The 15,595-nt window shown below is 41.2% G+C and overlaps 2 protein-coding genes across 2 annotated transcripts in view; one reads left to right on the forward strand and one right to left on the reverse strand.

The window, feature by feature from the left end:
* veph1 (ventricular zone expressed PH domain-containing 1) overlaps positions 1–15,595 on the forward strand; it is a 93,740-nt gene that overhangs the window by 16,410 nt on the left and 61,735 nt on the right. Inside the window, exon 4 of the mRNA XM_085245461.1 lies at positions 764–938. Coding sequence (XP_085101587.1) covers positions 764–938 — 175 coding nt within the window. The remainder of the gene's footprint in view (positions 1–763; positions 939–15,595) is intronic.
* ptx3a (pentraxin 3, long a) lies at positions 4,810–14,105 on the reverse strand. The gene is made up of 4 exons (XM_085245462.1): positions 13,754–14,105; positions 10,389–10,548; positions 9,572–9,996; positions 4,810–6,745 (listed from the first exon to the last, which is right to left on the reverse strand). The coding sequence occupies exons 1-4, from the start codon at positions 13,887–13,889 to the stop codon at positions 6,093–6,095; spliced, it is 1,374 nt and encodes a 457-aa protein (XP_085101588.1). The 5' UTR covers positions 13,890–14,105; the 3' UTR covers positions 4,810–6,092.

The raw sequence follows: 15,595 nt of genomic DNA on the forward strand, positions 1-15,595 counted from the left end.
GGCCTTAGGTGTGTGAATAGAAACAAATGTGAAGCAGATGTTTTAGATGTGGGTTCACAAGTGTTAAATAAATATATGTGAGCGGCAGTGAACACGACGTTTGTATCAAACTGTCCTCTGGAGGGTGCTGGCGCATTTTGAATCCCGATCCCGCGGTCCGTGAGCGTTCAGAGCACAAACTTGTGCATATGTCTTTCAATACAATGCAGTCTCTCCCCCTGTTCTTCATTCTTATAGCCCGTTTTAATCTCTGTGGCACTTATCACATGGGTTGAGGAAAGTACTGCTGGCGCTCTTTGTTTCAAGTTACTAAATATATTTGATGCGTGGCTTGCTGTTAATGAGGATCTTTAGGCTGTACTGTCTGTTCTAATGAGCGTTAACACCATGCACATGTTGTTCAGAAAGATCAGAAACAGCAAAGGACAGGCATCTGATCTTGTTACTCTCCTTTATAGATAATGAGAAGTAAAGGTCAGGACTGTAAAATTAAGCCTGCTTTGCTGCCCTTTCCTTTTAAGAAGTGAGCTTAATTCAAGTCAGACTGATTTCTCTGTGAATGCGCTCGCTCTGTGTCCCCTTGTTCAAAGTTACAGTGATTGCCAATCATGCTCACTTTACAAAAACAAAAGCATTTTATCTGTGGACGTGTGCTGCTTTGACCAGTCGCTGGCATGTCTCTTAAAATGTTAGAAAACAAATATTTACTGTGAGAATGTCGTCTTGAACAGAGTGTCTCCTCTCCTATAACATGTCTCTGCAGAACTACAGTTGTCCTTCGGTCATGGTGCTAGCTGTCCCGGTGGCCGTGCGGTTCCTGCAGAGGGGCAACAGGGAGCTGAGCAGGAACATGTCCAGTTACCTCTCTCTGGCCGCTATAGCCAAGGCCGATCTGCTGGCTGAACACACAGAGGCCATAACAATCAGCGTGCTGGGAGGTAGGATACACGTACAAATGCTCGCACACAAGAAAGGAAACTGGTTACCTTAATTTTGTAGAGAAACTACAACGAGTACGTGTGTGGGTGGTTTGAGACTGTAAGAGCTTTGGAGAAGAACTGAAATTGTAACAGGGGTGTTACAGGACTTAATGTCTTTTAATGTAGTTGTTGTCTTGGCTTGTAGGAACAGCACGTTTGTACCACGAGGGATCCTAGTAGATCTGAAACAATAGGATCAGCTGTTTTTACTGGAGTGGAAAATGGAATTATTATTGTAATCTGCAGTTGTAGCTAACCAATGTGGTCATACAATGCATGTCACATACGTCATTGTGTCCCTCGTGGAGCTTTGATGTATAAGAATTAGTTTGGAGGAAGGAGAACTGCTACCTTTTTTGTTTGCACAGTGTTTCTTGCCGTAGCCCCTGTGGATGCTACAGAAAGTCTTTGTAAATGCTTCTACTTTCTCTCTTTTTTGATCAAGACATCTAATGCAGGGTGGTTGTTTTTGCCTATTAATCGCTTTCATGTCATTCTTTTTAAATATCTCTCCTGAAGGCCCGATAATACCTACATGCTCTGGAGGCAGAACTAATGTGAGGGAAGGGAGGACTGGGGAGGAGTATAAGGTGACGTTGTCCTCAGGCACTGATCTCATTACTGTTTTCTTCAACTTCCCTACTTAACAGCTCAGGTCAGAGAGGGTAACTGAGCTGACCTCCAGTCAGTGGTTACAGAAGGCTACGCCCACTATGTTTTTTTGAAGCCATTTTAACCCCTTTTTAACATACATGTTGCTCATTAGTGAGGTCCCTAAAGGTCCAGGGTCCATAGTCAGCCCTGCTTAATGGAGATCTGTTTACCCTGAGGCACACATGCTCCCTCACACGCACACATGATCATAGGATAATACAGGGAGGGCCTGAGTATATGTATTTGGATGTGCTGTTATGTTTTTTTATGTGAATCAGTCAGTGCCTCTGGGAACATGTTGAACCTATAACCTCATGTGCAGACACACACACTAATTACCTCACACTGTACCACAGTGGGATGCCCACCAAAGTGGTGCTCGATGCTCCCACTGTTCTGCCAGCAGCTCGGCACATGAAACAGATTATCTCCTCACTGTCTGGTTTTCCAGGTGAGTTTTTGCCAGATTTGGGCTTTGATTATAGATGCAAGACAATTAGCACCCATAGTCCATAAATGTGTTACTGGTTTCTTAACAAAAAGAGAAAAAAAGGGATGTCTTTTTATTTTCATTTGGATACATGAAATACGAGGGGGAAGAAAAGAGAAGCTGCCAAAAAGACTTAAGGTTGAAGTAACTGCTGCTAAATGATGACTAAATAAACAACTTTTCCCTACAAAATGCTTTCACCACATTCAATCAGCCAAAGCACAAAGGAATGGAATAAAAGCAACAACTTGCAAATACAGACGTGCACTGTTACGCAATTGAAAATAGTGAAAAATACAAGGATTCATGCTACAAACAATATGCTCAATGTGCTATTACACTAAAGTGTGGTTTACTCACATTTGGATTTTTCTACATATCATCCCAGGATTCTGGCTGTTTGAGTCGTTGGCCCTCGCAGAGTTTTACATCACAGTCAGACTTATGAATCTGATAAATTAGGGAAGGTAATAATAATACCTCAGTGTCACTGTAATGCTTTTTCACTTCAACATTTGCACTCTGTAGTCTCCGCACGTATCGAGTTCCTGATTGCCGGCTCCTCCAGAGATGCATGTATGTAACGGCTGTTTTAAAAATATAGCTCTAACATTTCTTTCCACTAGATACACGACACCCTCAAAGTCATCACCTTTTACTAGACTACTGGACATGAAAGTGCACACGAATACCTAGCCTTCTTGTGGGCTCAGAAAGAAGCAGAGAAAAGGGAAATAAAAGAGACAGAAAACGCGATAGTTTGAAAGTTCTGTACACTTAAGTAGTCCGGTGGCTGTAATCCAGCTCGACAGGGATCGACCGACTGATATTGAATCTGGAATGAGAAACCAGATGAAAGTGAGCAAGTCCTGCTCGAAGGCTTTTTAAAAAATTTGTAGCAAGTTCACATTTATCTTTCATTCTGCACTTTTTAATGTAACCATGACGGTTTCCAAGTTTGAGCACCTTCTAAATGTGCTGTACTGTAACCATTTAAACTTCATGGTGACGTCTTTAACAAGCCAGAAGCCTGCGAACCTTTGTTCTGAAACCTAACATGCGTGTGCGTCTGTTGCCACATGCGATATTTTCTTCTTCTCCTTCGTCTTGTCCTTGGTGGTGCGTGTTGAGTTTCGGTCTTATAGGAGAATAGTGAGTTCCGTGCTTAATAAGCATGTGTGTGTGATTCCTAGTTACAGGAAACCAACAGCAGGATACTGGGTGAAGGTTTTATAGCTACAGCAGTCTCACACGCACTCACCGTTTGGCCCCACAGGGGTTTAGAGCCAAGGGTTCTTTCAATCTCTGAGTAAAACCTTAAGTTAGCAGAGAGGCTTGGAATCTGTCGTCTATCTATCAAAGCTGCGTGTCCGTTTTGGCTCTTCCTTGGACTGTAAGGTTAATACATGGCAGGGCGAGAAAAGTGAGTGAAGACTCGGTGAAATGTATGTGAGTGAATGTGGAAGGTGATTCTGTAACAGGTCACAGTTACACGGAGGTTGTAGCTGCGGGAAGAAACTGGGTCCAAGCAGGATGTGCAGCAGTAAACTGTAAGCATATGTGAGCTGCAGAAAGTCTGCAGGCAATTTCCCCACAGTCACAGACATCACTGAATCAATTTTAATCAGCAAGAGATTAAATACAGTATAATTTGCAAAAGTGTGGTTGTGACATCGAGTGCTGTGCAAAGGTTTTGGGCCGCTCCTTATTTCTTTATGTTGTCTTGTAATTTTTTAAGTGATCTTGAGCGATACTTCTCCGGGCTTTGTGAAGCCTTTTAAAATTTTAATTGTTGTTTTTTCCTTGTACCTCACACTTTTCAGAGGAATATTTTTCAAGCCGCTTCACACTGACCTAAAAAGCATAAAAAGACACCTAACTCAAGGGATGAACCAGTGTGTGTACCTTACACTATAAAATGCCTTGATGCAACTTTTGTTGTGATTTTGCACCAGATAAGTTAAAAAAAAAACGGCTTTGAGTTTCATTCAAACAACATAGCAAAGAACCAAATTTAAACAGTATCCTCAATAACTTTGTTACAAAAACATTTAATTTGTTCCCATTTCTTTAGCTGAAAATGTGAGCAATGCCAACAGTGACCAGATATAAAGAGATTCCCAAACAGCTGTTAACTTTGGCACATCTCAGCACGTTGTGCAGTGTGTACATAAAAAGTTTGAGGAAACTGAAGAAGTGGAACACTAAAGGGGAAGTGGCAGATCTAAGAAAAACTATCTATAGCAGGTGAACAGTATCTGAAATCCATGTACTTACAGAAATAGAAATAAATCCAGCAAAGTCCTGACACAGACCCTCAGAGGTGGATCTGCCCTTCAGCTGATTGTCTACTGTTCGCTGAAGCCTCATCAGACATCATCTCAGTGGAAGGACGGCTGTCAAGAAGTAGTTCTTACGGAAGGGAAACAGGAAGGAAATGCGGAAATATGCCACATTACTCAAGAACTGGACTGAAAATCACTCAACAGTTCTGTTCCAGATTTAAAATTTCTGATTCAAGTCATTGTCAGTATGTAAAGAGGAGTTCAGGAGATAAATACAACAGTTAGTGTCTACAGCCATCTGTAAAACACGGTGGAGGGTTTGTCGTGGTACGGAGTGGTGTTGGAAATCTTGTCAAAATTGAATATTTTAAATTTTGAAAAAATACATAAACACTCCTAATTTGGACAGTGGATACTTTTTTATTCATACCTCACTTATTTAATCTAGTCCTGTTATGAAAAACTATATTTATGTACAAAATACATTCAGTTTTACATTTTCACAATAATAAAAACAATTTACAGTATAATACAAGACAAGTTAGTTCATAAAAGACTGTGTAAACATTATCCTCACTTTCTTTTATCAAACCTCACATGGCAAATTCAACAGTTTTACTCTTCTTACTTTATGCAGGATCAAAAGAAAACTTTACCTTCTACTTAAATGACAACTATGCACTGACAAAGAAACCGAAAGCAAAACAGGAGTTACGTAACTCGTATGAATGTAAACACTGAGTACAAATTTAGAAATATATTGTTTGGAAATTCTTTCAAAGCTTTCAAAGAAAAGTTCATGGCAATAAAAAAAATGGTAAGCTAGTTAAAAAAGCACATTTGTAGTTAACAGTCAGTCATGCTTAAAATGATAACAAGTACAGCAGTTTTCAGTCACAGGTAACAGTATGATGCCTGTGCTTTTGGTTGTAATGGGGTTGGATTACATGGCTAATTGTACCCACAAAACTTAAAAGGTATAAAAGCAAATGTCTTTTCTGTTACATTAATAGTTAAAATGCTAAAAAAAAAAAAAAAAAGGAGAACATTTTCCTCTGTTTGGGTTTCTATTTTTTTTTTTTTTGCATGTTTTGATGAACTGCACTCGCCATCTCAACAGAAAGATGAAAAATGCTTTGGTACTCTAAAAAACACATGTTGTGCAATACAAGATAATCACTTTTAATAGTCAGAGACCCCTCTTTTACTTGTGCTGCGTGGCTGTCTGGTGATTACTCTGTTTACTGGCTCAGAACCCGTTTACTTTCACAATAGACTCTTTGTCTTTCTTGCACTCTAATTGAGTCTTTGGTAAAAACTGCTTGCAGCACGTTCTCGGCGAAACTACACGTTTTCTAAGACGACTGTGCATCAGTGTGTTTTTTGTGTGTGTGTATTACTGTCTCAGTTCAAAAGGCTTGGTGAAAAAAAGTAAACTTAAGTCTCTCACAGCATTGATTTTGTCTTATTTGAACATGCCCAAAGTTCAAAACTGCAGTATTAGCAGTTACAGTAATAAAAAGTGAGATGAGGAGGAAAATTGTGGTCTCTGCTACAATGAAACAATGAAAATGTTTAATTATAGGAAGAAAGATGATAAAAGCAGCTGTAAGTCTTTTCACTTTGAGCATTTAACTCTTACAATGTTGTGGAAATGATGATCATAGTGAAGAGTATGCACTATTAGATGAACTGAGCGCCTCCGTGCGGCACCATCTCCGTTACACCCCACGCCACTATGTTCCCGCTCTGCTCACAGCCATGGCCTTCCCGCAAAGACAGCTGGGAAATCTTGTCCTCTGACAGTACTTTGTCCCACATGTTCACCCCCGTCATCTTCCCCGCAAATGCCAACTTAGAATCGAATCCCGCCTCAAACCCTGCCACGCTGCTCCCGCTGCTTAAGGACGGAGGACAGCAGCCGTTCCTTTCCTGACCCAGCTGGAGGGAGCCGCCGTCGGGTAAGACGTGTCCTTCGGCCACTCCGGGAGTGGACGCTACCTTCACGCCATCCGCCCATAGGGAGGCCAGGCCCTGCTCTGAGGACCAAGCCCCACACAAGTGGGTCCACCGCCCTGGGTTCACCACTCCCCGTGCCTCCACCAGGTGAGCTTCTCCTCCGATGGTGAAGAGGGCAGCATTCCGCTTGAGCAGCAGCTGGATCTCATATGGATTGCGGCGGTTTCCATAGGTGAACAGCACGGTTTTGTTGGCGATGCTGGTTGGTTTGAACCACATGCAGACAGTGAAGGAGGACAGGGAGACGGGGACATCTGGTATGATAGAGGTGTAGATTCGACTGGAACGCATTGGGAAGAGGAGGGCCATCTCACAACCTAGCCAACAGGAAGATAAGAGGATCAGGGCTGAAGTTATGCCATATATAGTACTCAAGCACTCATCCAGCAATAATAAATCCTCCTGTTTGCACAGAAATAGTATAATTTTAAATTTTGTAAGAAAGGATGCCTGTAATTTGTGGTAAAATCTACAAATTACAATAAATTCTAGATATTTTACCCCCGGCTGCAGTGGTAATAGTGGTTCAGTTTAGAGAATTTAATATGATCATTACAAAGTTTTCTTTTTCATTTAACTGTGACGGCCCAAAATTGGACGTCAATTTGTTGTTACTCATGAAAAAAAGATTTTGTTGGGCATAACCTATGATGACAATGAAAAGACAATGGTAGCTCAGCAAGCGGCATTACATTTTTATTGTTTGTCTGTCTTTTGGCAGGATTACACGCAGAATTTGAAGCCAAATTTGACTGAACTTGGCAGAGAAGCGAGGAAACCGCTACAATTTGGTGCCGATCTGGATCGGTTTAAATTCCCAGAGGCCGTTGCGAGGGTGCGTTCCACAAAATTACCCAACAAAAGCAGGTTGAAAGTGTTTGCAGGAGAACATGTTTGAAGGAGCAGAAACGGAGCAAAAGAGGGGAAAGAACATGAAATGAAGCACAACAAACAGATGACCCTCAGGGCTCTGTCCATGTGTGATTTGGTATGATGGGGAAAAAAGGAGAATAATGGCCTGAAATTTACCCTTGCAGAGTTCCACTTTACATCATAAGACTTGATCTCCTACACAGACTAATGGAGTCCTAAAGAGATAAATCTACAATAAAAATAAATTGAAATCTAAAGCTAGATTAATTAAGTCAGATTACTATCTTGTGGTTACTGGGCCCCTGTGGTTTTACTGGGGCTGCCTCTACTGTTGTTGTACCACGGTATATGAAGTGAAGGCTGAAATAGGTGGCAGCGTGAGCGTGATTGAATGTGACACAGTCAGAGTTCAGTTACTGGTCAGGTGATGAGATCATGAATCACTGGCAGTTTTTTCCTGTCCCACCACCTCACGCACAGACACACACCTCTCTGGGTCATCTGGTTCGTGGATTTTTTATACTTTGTGTCGTCGCCTTTTCCCCTTATTCCTCTCTGTTTTTACTCATTCAAACACACACTGTCTCAAAGTCACTCTCTCACTGTTTGACACTGTAATGTCAAACCAACTTTTGTTGGTTAGTTTTTTGGCATGTGAAATAGAGAAAAATGTGGGTGGCATATGTGTATACCACCTTTGACTGAAGCCTTTTAGGCAATTTGGTCTGCGTTACATAATGGAGTGTAACTGCTCATTGTCAGCATTGTCAGCTCTGAATTATTGGAGCTGGTGTGAGGTGGGGGTGTAGCAGGGTGGCTAGATCCAGTCTAGCATCCGAGTGTTTTTTAGAAATAGCCATTTATAGTTATTTCGCTTATATGAAATCATAAAATTAACCATTTATGATTTTCTGATTTTCATCGCTTTGAAACTAAATCATCACTGTTTATGTGCAATAATGATTTAACTGGCTTACAGACTTAGTGTCTCTGTATCGCCTGTCCAACTTGTAGAAAATTAAGATTGGGTTTTCTAATTTGGTCCTGATAAATCCAGATAAGTCTCTGAGTTGGGGAATAAGTAACTAAATACACACTGTTTAAAAATACTCCCAACAATCAGCTGTGAACAACAAAGAAAACATCCTGGTAAAGTTTTGTCTAACAATCTGGTAAGTCCCATTAATAACCCCTAATATACAAGTCAGTGTTTGCTCTGCCTGCTGCTTAAGCATATAAACTCTTAGTTGTGTTTATGGATCATTTCCTGTTGTTTGCATAATGTTCCCGGTATATCCTGTGTGCATAAAATAATCCTGTTTAAGCTCACAGTTATTCCATAAAGGAAGAGCTCACAGGTGTTTGATCAGGATGAGCTTGATACTCTGCAGCCCTGATTGTGTGCGAGAGGAAATGTGTTCTGAACTGTGCACATTTTGCACATTACACAGCGTAACATCTCTCATTTTCCATTCTTTGTCATGCATTTTTAAGTATTGAGTTTTAACTCAAGATTTTTCTCTCTCTCTCCAGCCCTCTTTCTTTCACTCGCTTTTTTTCTCCCTCCAGTTAGCAGACACGCTCCCTACTTAAAACCGGAGATCTCGTTTCAGGTTCCTGCCACTCAGAATATAATAGTGAAAAATCCATTCTGTGTTTGTGTGCGCTCATGATGGTTTCCATCTGGTCCTACTTTCCCAGGGTTCTTTTGGTGTGGTTTTTGCGGCAACTGGCTAATGATTACACCTCCCTCTGTTCACTGTTTAGGCCAGATTTATAATTTTGTGTATAAGTGCACGCATAAGATGAAGAGTATAATTTAGCCCTTTTGTGGCTTTCATTTGATTTATTCTAGGAAATAAAGTTGTTGTACTGATATCAGTGATGCTCTGCTGCAAGTTTCCTCAGTTAAATTTGCTGAGCCTAATCTTATATTTATTAGTCAGTGTTAATTTCAGGGAACCCAGTTAACTCTGCTAACAATTTACAATAAGGGTTCATTACCCATGAGGAGTTTTGTCCAAAGCTTTTCTTTGTTATCATCTTTTCATGTTTTTACTTGAGTCTAATCCTACTTGTAAATTTCTACAAATACTTGTAAGTATCTGCCGGTGCAAACAGCTTTAGCTGAATCTCTTATTTCCAGAATGAATTAATACAGAAAAAAATTAAGCAGGGTGTTGTTTCAGAGCTATGAACACAAATAGAAATAACAGGAAATCACAGTTTAAGACAAATAGGGATGGTTGATAGTAAGGTCAGTGTTATACCTGCAGGCAAGAATCTTTGCCTCGAAGATCTCAGGGCTTCCTCCATCTCCACCTTCACTTCTTGCAGTGCAGCCAGCACCATTTCTAAAGTGGCCTCTGTTGTTGTGACTTCTTGCTCATGGCGCCCCTGCTCTCCACCCCTCAGAGGATGAAATCCTGCCTTGGTATTCATCCCTCCTGGGCTGCTAAAGCAGCTGGTCTCCAGCTTGGAAAGTCTGGATGCTTGTGTTTGTGCTGCAGAGAGGAGCTCTTGTAGCATTGTCTCCAGCTGGTTGGAATTCCCCACAGCAGCCGCAGGAGAATCCCGATGTCTGAGTTTGAGGAGCTCCAGAGTCTCTCTGAGACGGCTGTTCAGCTGCATTTCCATCCTTCTTCCTGCATTCTCCACCGCCGCCCCACAGGACCCACCATACTGAGCTACAAACCTGACAATATAGAACCAAGAATCAATATGAGTGATTTGAACCCTTTCAGCTGAAGAGGTTTAAACATGTGCAGACAAGGAATTTGCTATAGTTGCTGAGAAATCTGCTAAATTAATTTGAAGCAGATCAGTTCAGGATTTTGTTCTGAAGCAGAGCTACATTAATGAGGCGATGGGCATTTCATCACTTTGCTTTTTTAAGCAAAGTGATGAAATGATTAAATCTGATTACACTTTTATACAGGCCGTTTACCATTTTATTTTTAGTCCTGTCTAGGTTGCTGAGACCTTGAATTGTCTTTGGCTTAATCACAAACACTCATTTCTCTGCTGCTCATCTTCAACCATAATGACCTGATGCTGATTGCATGACTTCTCAGTCTTACAACCGACCTTAACATTTCACTGCGCAGTGACCCCATCTCCACCTTGATGATATCATCGGCATACTGAAGCAGCATGTTCTCCCTCATTTGACTGTTCTCCAACATGGAGAACATCTTGTCCCATTTGGTCAGTTCTGAAGAACGGCAGGGGGCTGAAGTTGGTGTGGCTGCAAAGAGAGAAGGTAAAAAGAAGAAAAAGAGAAAAGTTTAAACATCCAACAGACGATGAACTCATTCAGGTTTCTACAGCTTCTAGAGCTAGCCACACCCCTATCTCCTGCACCTCCCCAGAGATCCAGATGGACTTTTCCTGCAAAAAGAATCTAAGAGTTACTCCTCAGGAACTCTACTGAAATCATATCAAGATTCATTAACTTTGTCATTGAACAGGTCCAGAGAAATTGCACGTCTTGTTCTTAAATTGTGCATTTATACTTAATGTATATGTAAGGCCACTAAGACAGGGAAAAAAATAAGAATACGGAATTCAGTTACTCCATTATCAGTTATGTATCAATATAGGAAAAGTGCTGAATATATGAAAAAAGATCACCAACGTATCAGACTTTTATTTAGAAAAAGTGTTTGTTTAGCTGAAAAAAATTGAGCTTTTACTTTCTGCAGTTATTTGCCAGATGGAGTTGCGGCTGTAGCTTGAAAGTGTGCATGCAGGATATGTTTAAATTCATTTCCAATTTTCTTCCAGCTTTAACAGAAACTTTAAGGTCAACTTCAATCTTAAGAAGGAAATGGATTTAATTCTGCTTGAATAGCTGACTGCCACAAAGGCATTAGTGGGCATAGTTGGAGGAAGATGGTAAAAGCGCAGAAGAGGATGTTAAGTTGTTGGGAGAAAGAGGGTGAGAATGAAATCTGACAAATAGCTCACAAAGCAGGAGCTTTTCCTGTGAGCTTATTGGGTTTTCTGCTGTGAATGAGGAGACAGATGGGCGGTGTGGGGGGTTGAAAAGGAAGGTCAAGACCTGCTGACAACATTGGGAGAGATAGCATGAGTATTCCGAAACATATGGAAAAGGGGGATAAAACAATCCAGGAGTAAGAATATGTAGGTCACTGTATCAGACACGCTGTTCTGGTTAACTGTTGAGCCTTTTCGACCTCTGTTTATACCTGCAGACATATTCCAGAGGGGTACTATTACAGACCTACACAGTTTGTTTTGGCTTCCTGTTCTCAGTGCTCAAAGTCAATTAGACATAAGGGTCATGCACTTTGGACCCTGGGGCTTCTCAATCTAAGGGAGCTGAGCTTGGTTTTTGAGTGATTTTAGTAGAAGAGAGTGTAAGTGGGTGAAAATAATAACTTTTAGATGCATAGACCCTAGTTTTTAAAGATGTCAGTGGTTACTTCGATGATCTACTCTAAATGTATATTTAAAATTGTTTAAAGGTACGATGTGCAAAATCTCACCACTAGATGCCAGTAGATTGCAGATTGCATTTAGCTGAATTCAGTTTTCTTACCACTCCCGATTCAAGTGCAAAATCCTAGCTACGGTAGCCAGTGTAGGACAAACAACTCTAGCTGCTGTTCATCCATAGAGTGAAGGCTGTGAGTTTGCTGTTTACCTCAGCTGTCAATATGCTAGGTGTCCATGTCTATTTACTCTGGAGGAGGCTGTTAAAGTTTGTGAAAGGATTTCAATATGCGTCAGTAAGTAATTAAAGCTCACTTCTGTTTGATAACAGTGAGGTGTGTTGTTAAGGATATCCTGAACTTTTCTGTTGGTAAGCACTGCTGTTTTTGCCAGTGCTAGCCACTGTTAGCTGCTATTAGTCTCTGATAGCTGCTGTTAGCTGGCGTTAGTGAAAGCTTCTTTGAAGTGATTCAAACATTGTGGGACACTGGATACTTAGCGAATAAACTCTCATATGATGTGAGAATGTAATCGAGATGATTATCAATGGAAAATATGATTTATTTCTTTTCAGGACACTCAAGCTTCAAATTAGCTAGCATAATATTAGCTTAAAACTAGCCTCTTTTTTGTTTAGAAGGCTCATTGTCAGCTCTGTGGGTCACATGTCTAATCTGCTGACAATAAGTAACTTGACAATATTGAAAATAAATAAGAATTTTTATGTATGTTTTCATTTGTTAAAGCTCTAACTTGAGCTTGTGTGAACTTGAGTAAATTGAGTAAATTTTTAAAATGAAATAATCTCCAAATTACTGCACATTTAAGCAGTATTCAACAGGAAATAAGCACTGAATAGCTTCTATATTGAGTGGCAGTACTCAGCAGTATGCTCCTTTTACAACTAGTCAGTGTCTGTGTGTTTGAGCAAAGCATAACTCAACAAATTGGTCCACTCGTCTGCTACATGTTATTTTTCTAGCCTGTCATTCATTTTGAAATTTGCCGTGTCATGACCCCTGTCATGTGGCCTCATTAATTCAAATTCCTCTCAGAGATTCGGAGATTTGAGCAGGTCAGAAGCAGTGATCTGTGTCTCCTTCGAGCTTTTTGACCTCTCACAGACCTGCACTCAAACTCACGTGATTTTCTCCTTCTTGCACCCTCTCTGGGGGGCCGAAACAACCCCCCACCTCTGCTGCTGTAAACTGTGTTTGTTTGTTTTACTATTCTCAGTCATTTGTTTCGCCCAGTATAATATTTACCTCTTTAATCATATCCCAGACTATTTTCTGCCTGTTAACCGCTAGTGCCACAATTACACCTCCTGCCAGGTTTTAAACAGCTAACAAATGCAAAATTCGAGCTGCGGAGGGCCAGTTGGACACTTAAAAAACACAAACACTCACTCTCACTTTCTCCCTTTCATTCATCGCTCTTTTCATCCCACACATACAGGTCTAAACGACAGCTGAGAGAGGAATTTCTTAAAGATATACCAAAGTGTTTCTGCTGTTGGTGACCGCTGATTGTGGCTGTAAACTCCTACAGAAACTCTGTCTCTGCCAGCTGCCTGTACACTATACAAACCACATACATGTTAATCTCTAATCTCTGCTCTTCTTTTCTTTTTCCTTCTTTATTTATTTAAAGACACCAACTTGTGGAGGATTTTCAGTTTTTTCTCAAGCTGTGAAAGATTTGCTTTTTTACCCTCTTCTTCATCAGACCTTCTTTCACCCTCCTCCTCGATTATCATATCGATCCGATTCTACAGTTTCTTCCCATTTTTTTTGTTGCTGATGTACAATACATCAAAAGACAAAAGTGTTGTGGAAACTAGTGTCCCAGTCTTACTCATCCATACATGAATCTAAAAAAAGAAACTCAATTTCATGCTTTTGACAATTAATACGGTCGATACATCCGAGAGCCTTGATTTGATAAAGGTGCAGGCCCAGCACTCACACATGCACACACATTTCCACACTTACGTGCTGGCGTCTCTTCCTCTGCGATTTCATTGTAGTAGGAGGGACCGTAGTTGAACTCGATAGCATCCTCGTAGTCCGAAGGCAGACACAAACACATCGACAGCAGGCTCGCTGCCCGAAGGAACCTCAGAAACATGCTGCTGCTGCTTCTTCCTGAATGTGTGTGAGAGAGAAAATGTCTGTTTGCCTGTGAAAGTCAATAAATGTGTGTGCTGTTTTCCTATCTGCTTTTTCCTCTAAGTGTGTGTGTGTTGTATGGGGCAATTAGAGATAAGCTGCGTGTGTCTGCTTTCTCTGCCTGTCCTGCTGCTTTCTGTCTGTCTCACGTTCTTCATGAGCTGCATGGTCCTTTGCTCTTTTTTAAGCCCCACAGTCCCATACTGTATGTTGCCCCTCCTCCCTCCCTGACTCTCCACCTCTTCTCTCATTCTGTCTTGTAAATGCTGAGCAATCCTTTGGCAGGAAGCCCACTGCTATGGAGATAGAGAGAAAGGTGCTGCTTGGGCACACATGTACTCATTTCTATTTCTCTGAGAATGAGAACTTAGGGACATAAACTCTGACCTGCTGACCTTAACCCGTACTTAATCGTGGACGAGTCTCACAGTTGATCAGGCAGGTTTTAAACGAGTGAAACTTTTCAGTTTCATCAATGTGAGCGTTTCATTTGATGAGTGTCTAATCGCCATTAAAAAAAGCCAATTCAGTCTACTCCTTCATACTAACCTAAGTCTAAACCCAAGCTTTTAACTGTTTTGAATCTAATTGCTATTGTAAGTTTAAATTTAAAGCCCTGTGGCCCTTAATCAGGGTCATAATGCCGAAATAAACAATCAAAGACATGGGGAAAATCCACCGAGCGAGTGAAGAGACGTCTGAAAGTTTCTCTAAATCTCCGTACTCGTGAAAAGATTTGGCTTTCGTAAGTACAAAAGGGAGTCTGAAAGCACTGCAGTGAGACGATGAGTAATGCGTCGTTGGAGGTTGTGTGTGTGTCATAATGAGATATAACGGGAGCTTCTGTGACTAAGGGAGAGGGAAGGAGAGGGGTTGAGGAGGAAGCAGGGAACACAGAGCTTTCTGATATTTGCCCCATGCAGGGATGCTGTGAGTGGGTGTGAGTGGGTGAAGTTTAAATGGAACCCAGACAGGAGAAGTTTCTAAATGGGTTTATTGTTCTCCAGCTTCTCTCCATTTATTTATTTATTTGTGAGCCTCGCTGCTTCTGTGCGCCTGTACTTGTGTTTATATACTGTCTGTGCATCCGTGTGATAGAAGATACTCATGCTGGTGTGTGCATGCATGTGTGTGTGTGTTTGTGCTTGCTTGTGTATTTTTAAGAGGATGGAAACAATGACTTCCTCACGGGATTTTAGGATAATCTCACTCTCATCCTGGTCCCCTCCCTCCGACTTTCTGTCTGCCCGTTCCTCTCTTCCATTGTGTTAGTTTGCTTTCCCTAAATTGCCCGCTGAAACGCACACTTGGCCACTTGTTATCAGGGTGGAACAGCCTCTTCGTGCACTGAAACGCAGAGAGAGGTGCGTGGGAAAGGATTAGTGAAAGCTGGCTCTCTTCATTAGTTCTGTATTTCCACTCGATGGCTGAAACTGTTGAGTCCATTATCGTGTTTTTTAAGCTTCCTCTAGAACACTTTGGATGTCGTCTTTCCCATATACTTGTCCATGATTTGCTAATTCATGCCACAGAAGGTGATCATGCAGTCCGAAAGACTGTTCGCTGGTGATCGTTCAGTTTTAAGTTCCACTCTTCTTTTTCATTTATGCTGAAGTGTGCTCAGCTTGAGTACAGTGTGATATCACTGTTTGTTGTACCTGTGAA

Source organism: Mchenga conophoros, linkage group LG14 (assembly GCF_057382185.1).
Source record: "Mchenga conophoros isolate Kocher_MC1m ecotype Shallow Benthic linkage group LG14, M_conophoros_male_GT1.1, whole genome shotgun sequence".
Lineage (NCBI taxonomy): Eukaryota > Metazoa > Chordata > Actinopteri > Cichliformes > Cichlidae > Mchenga > Mchenga conophoros.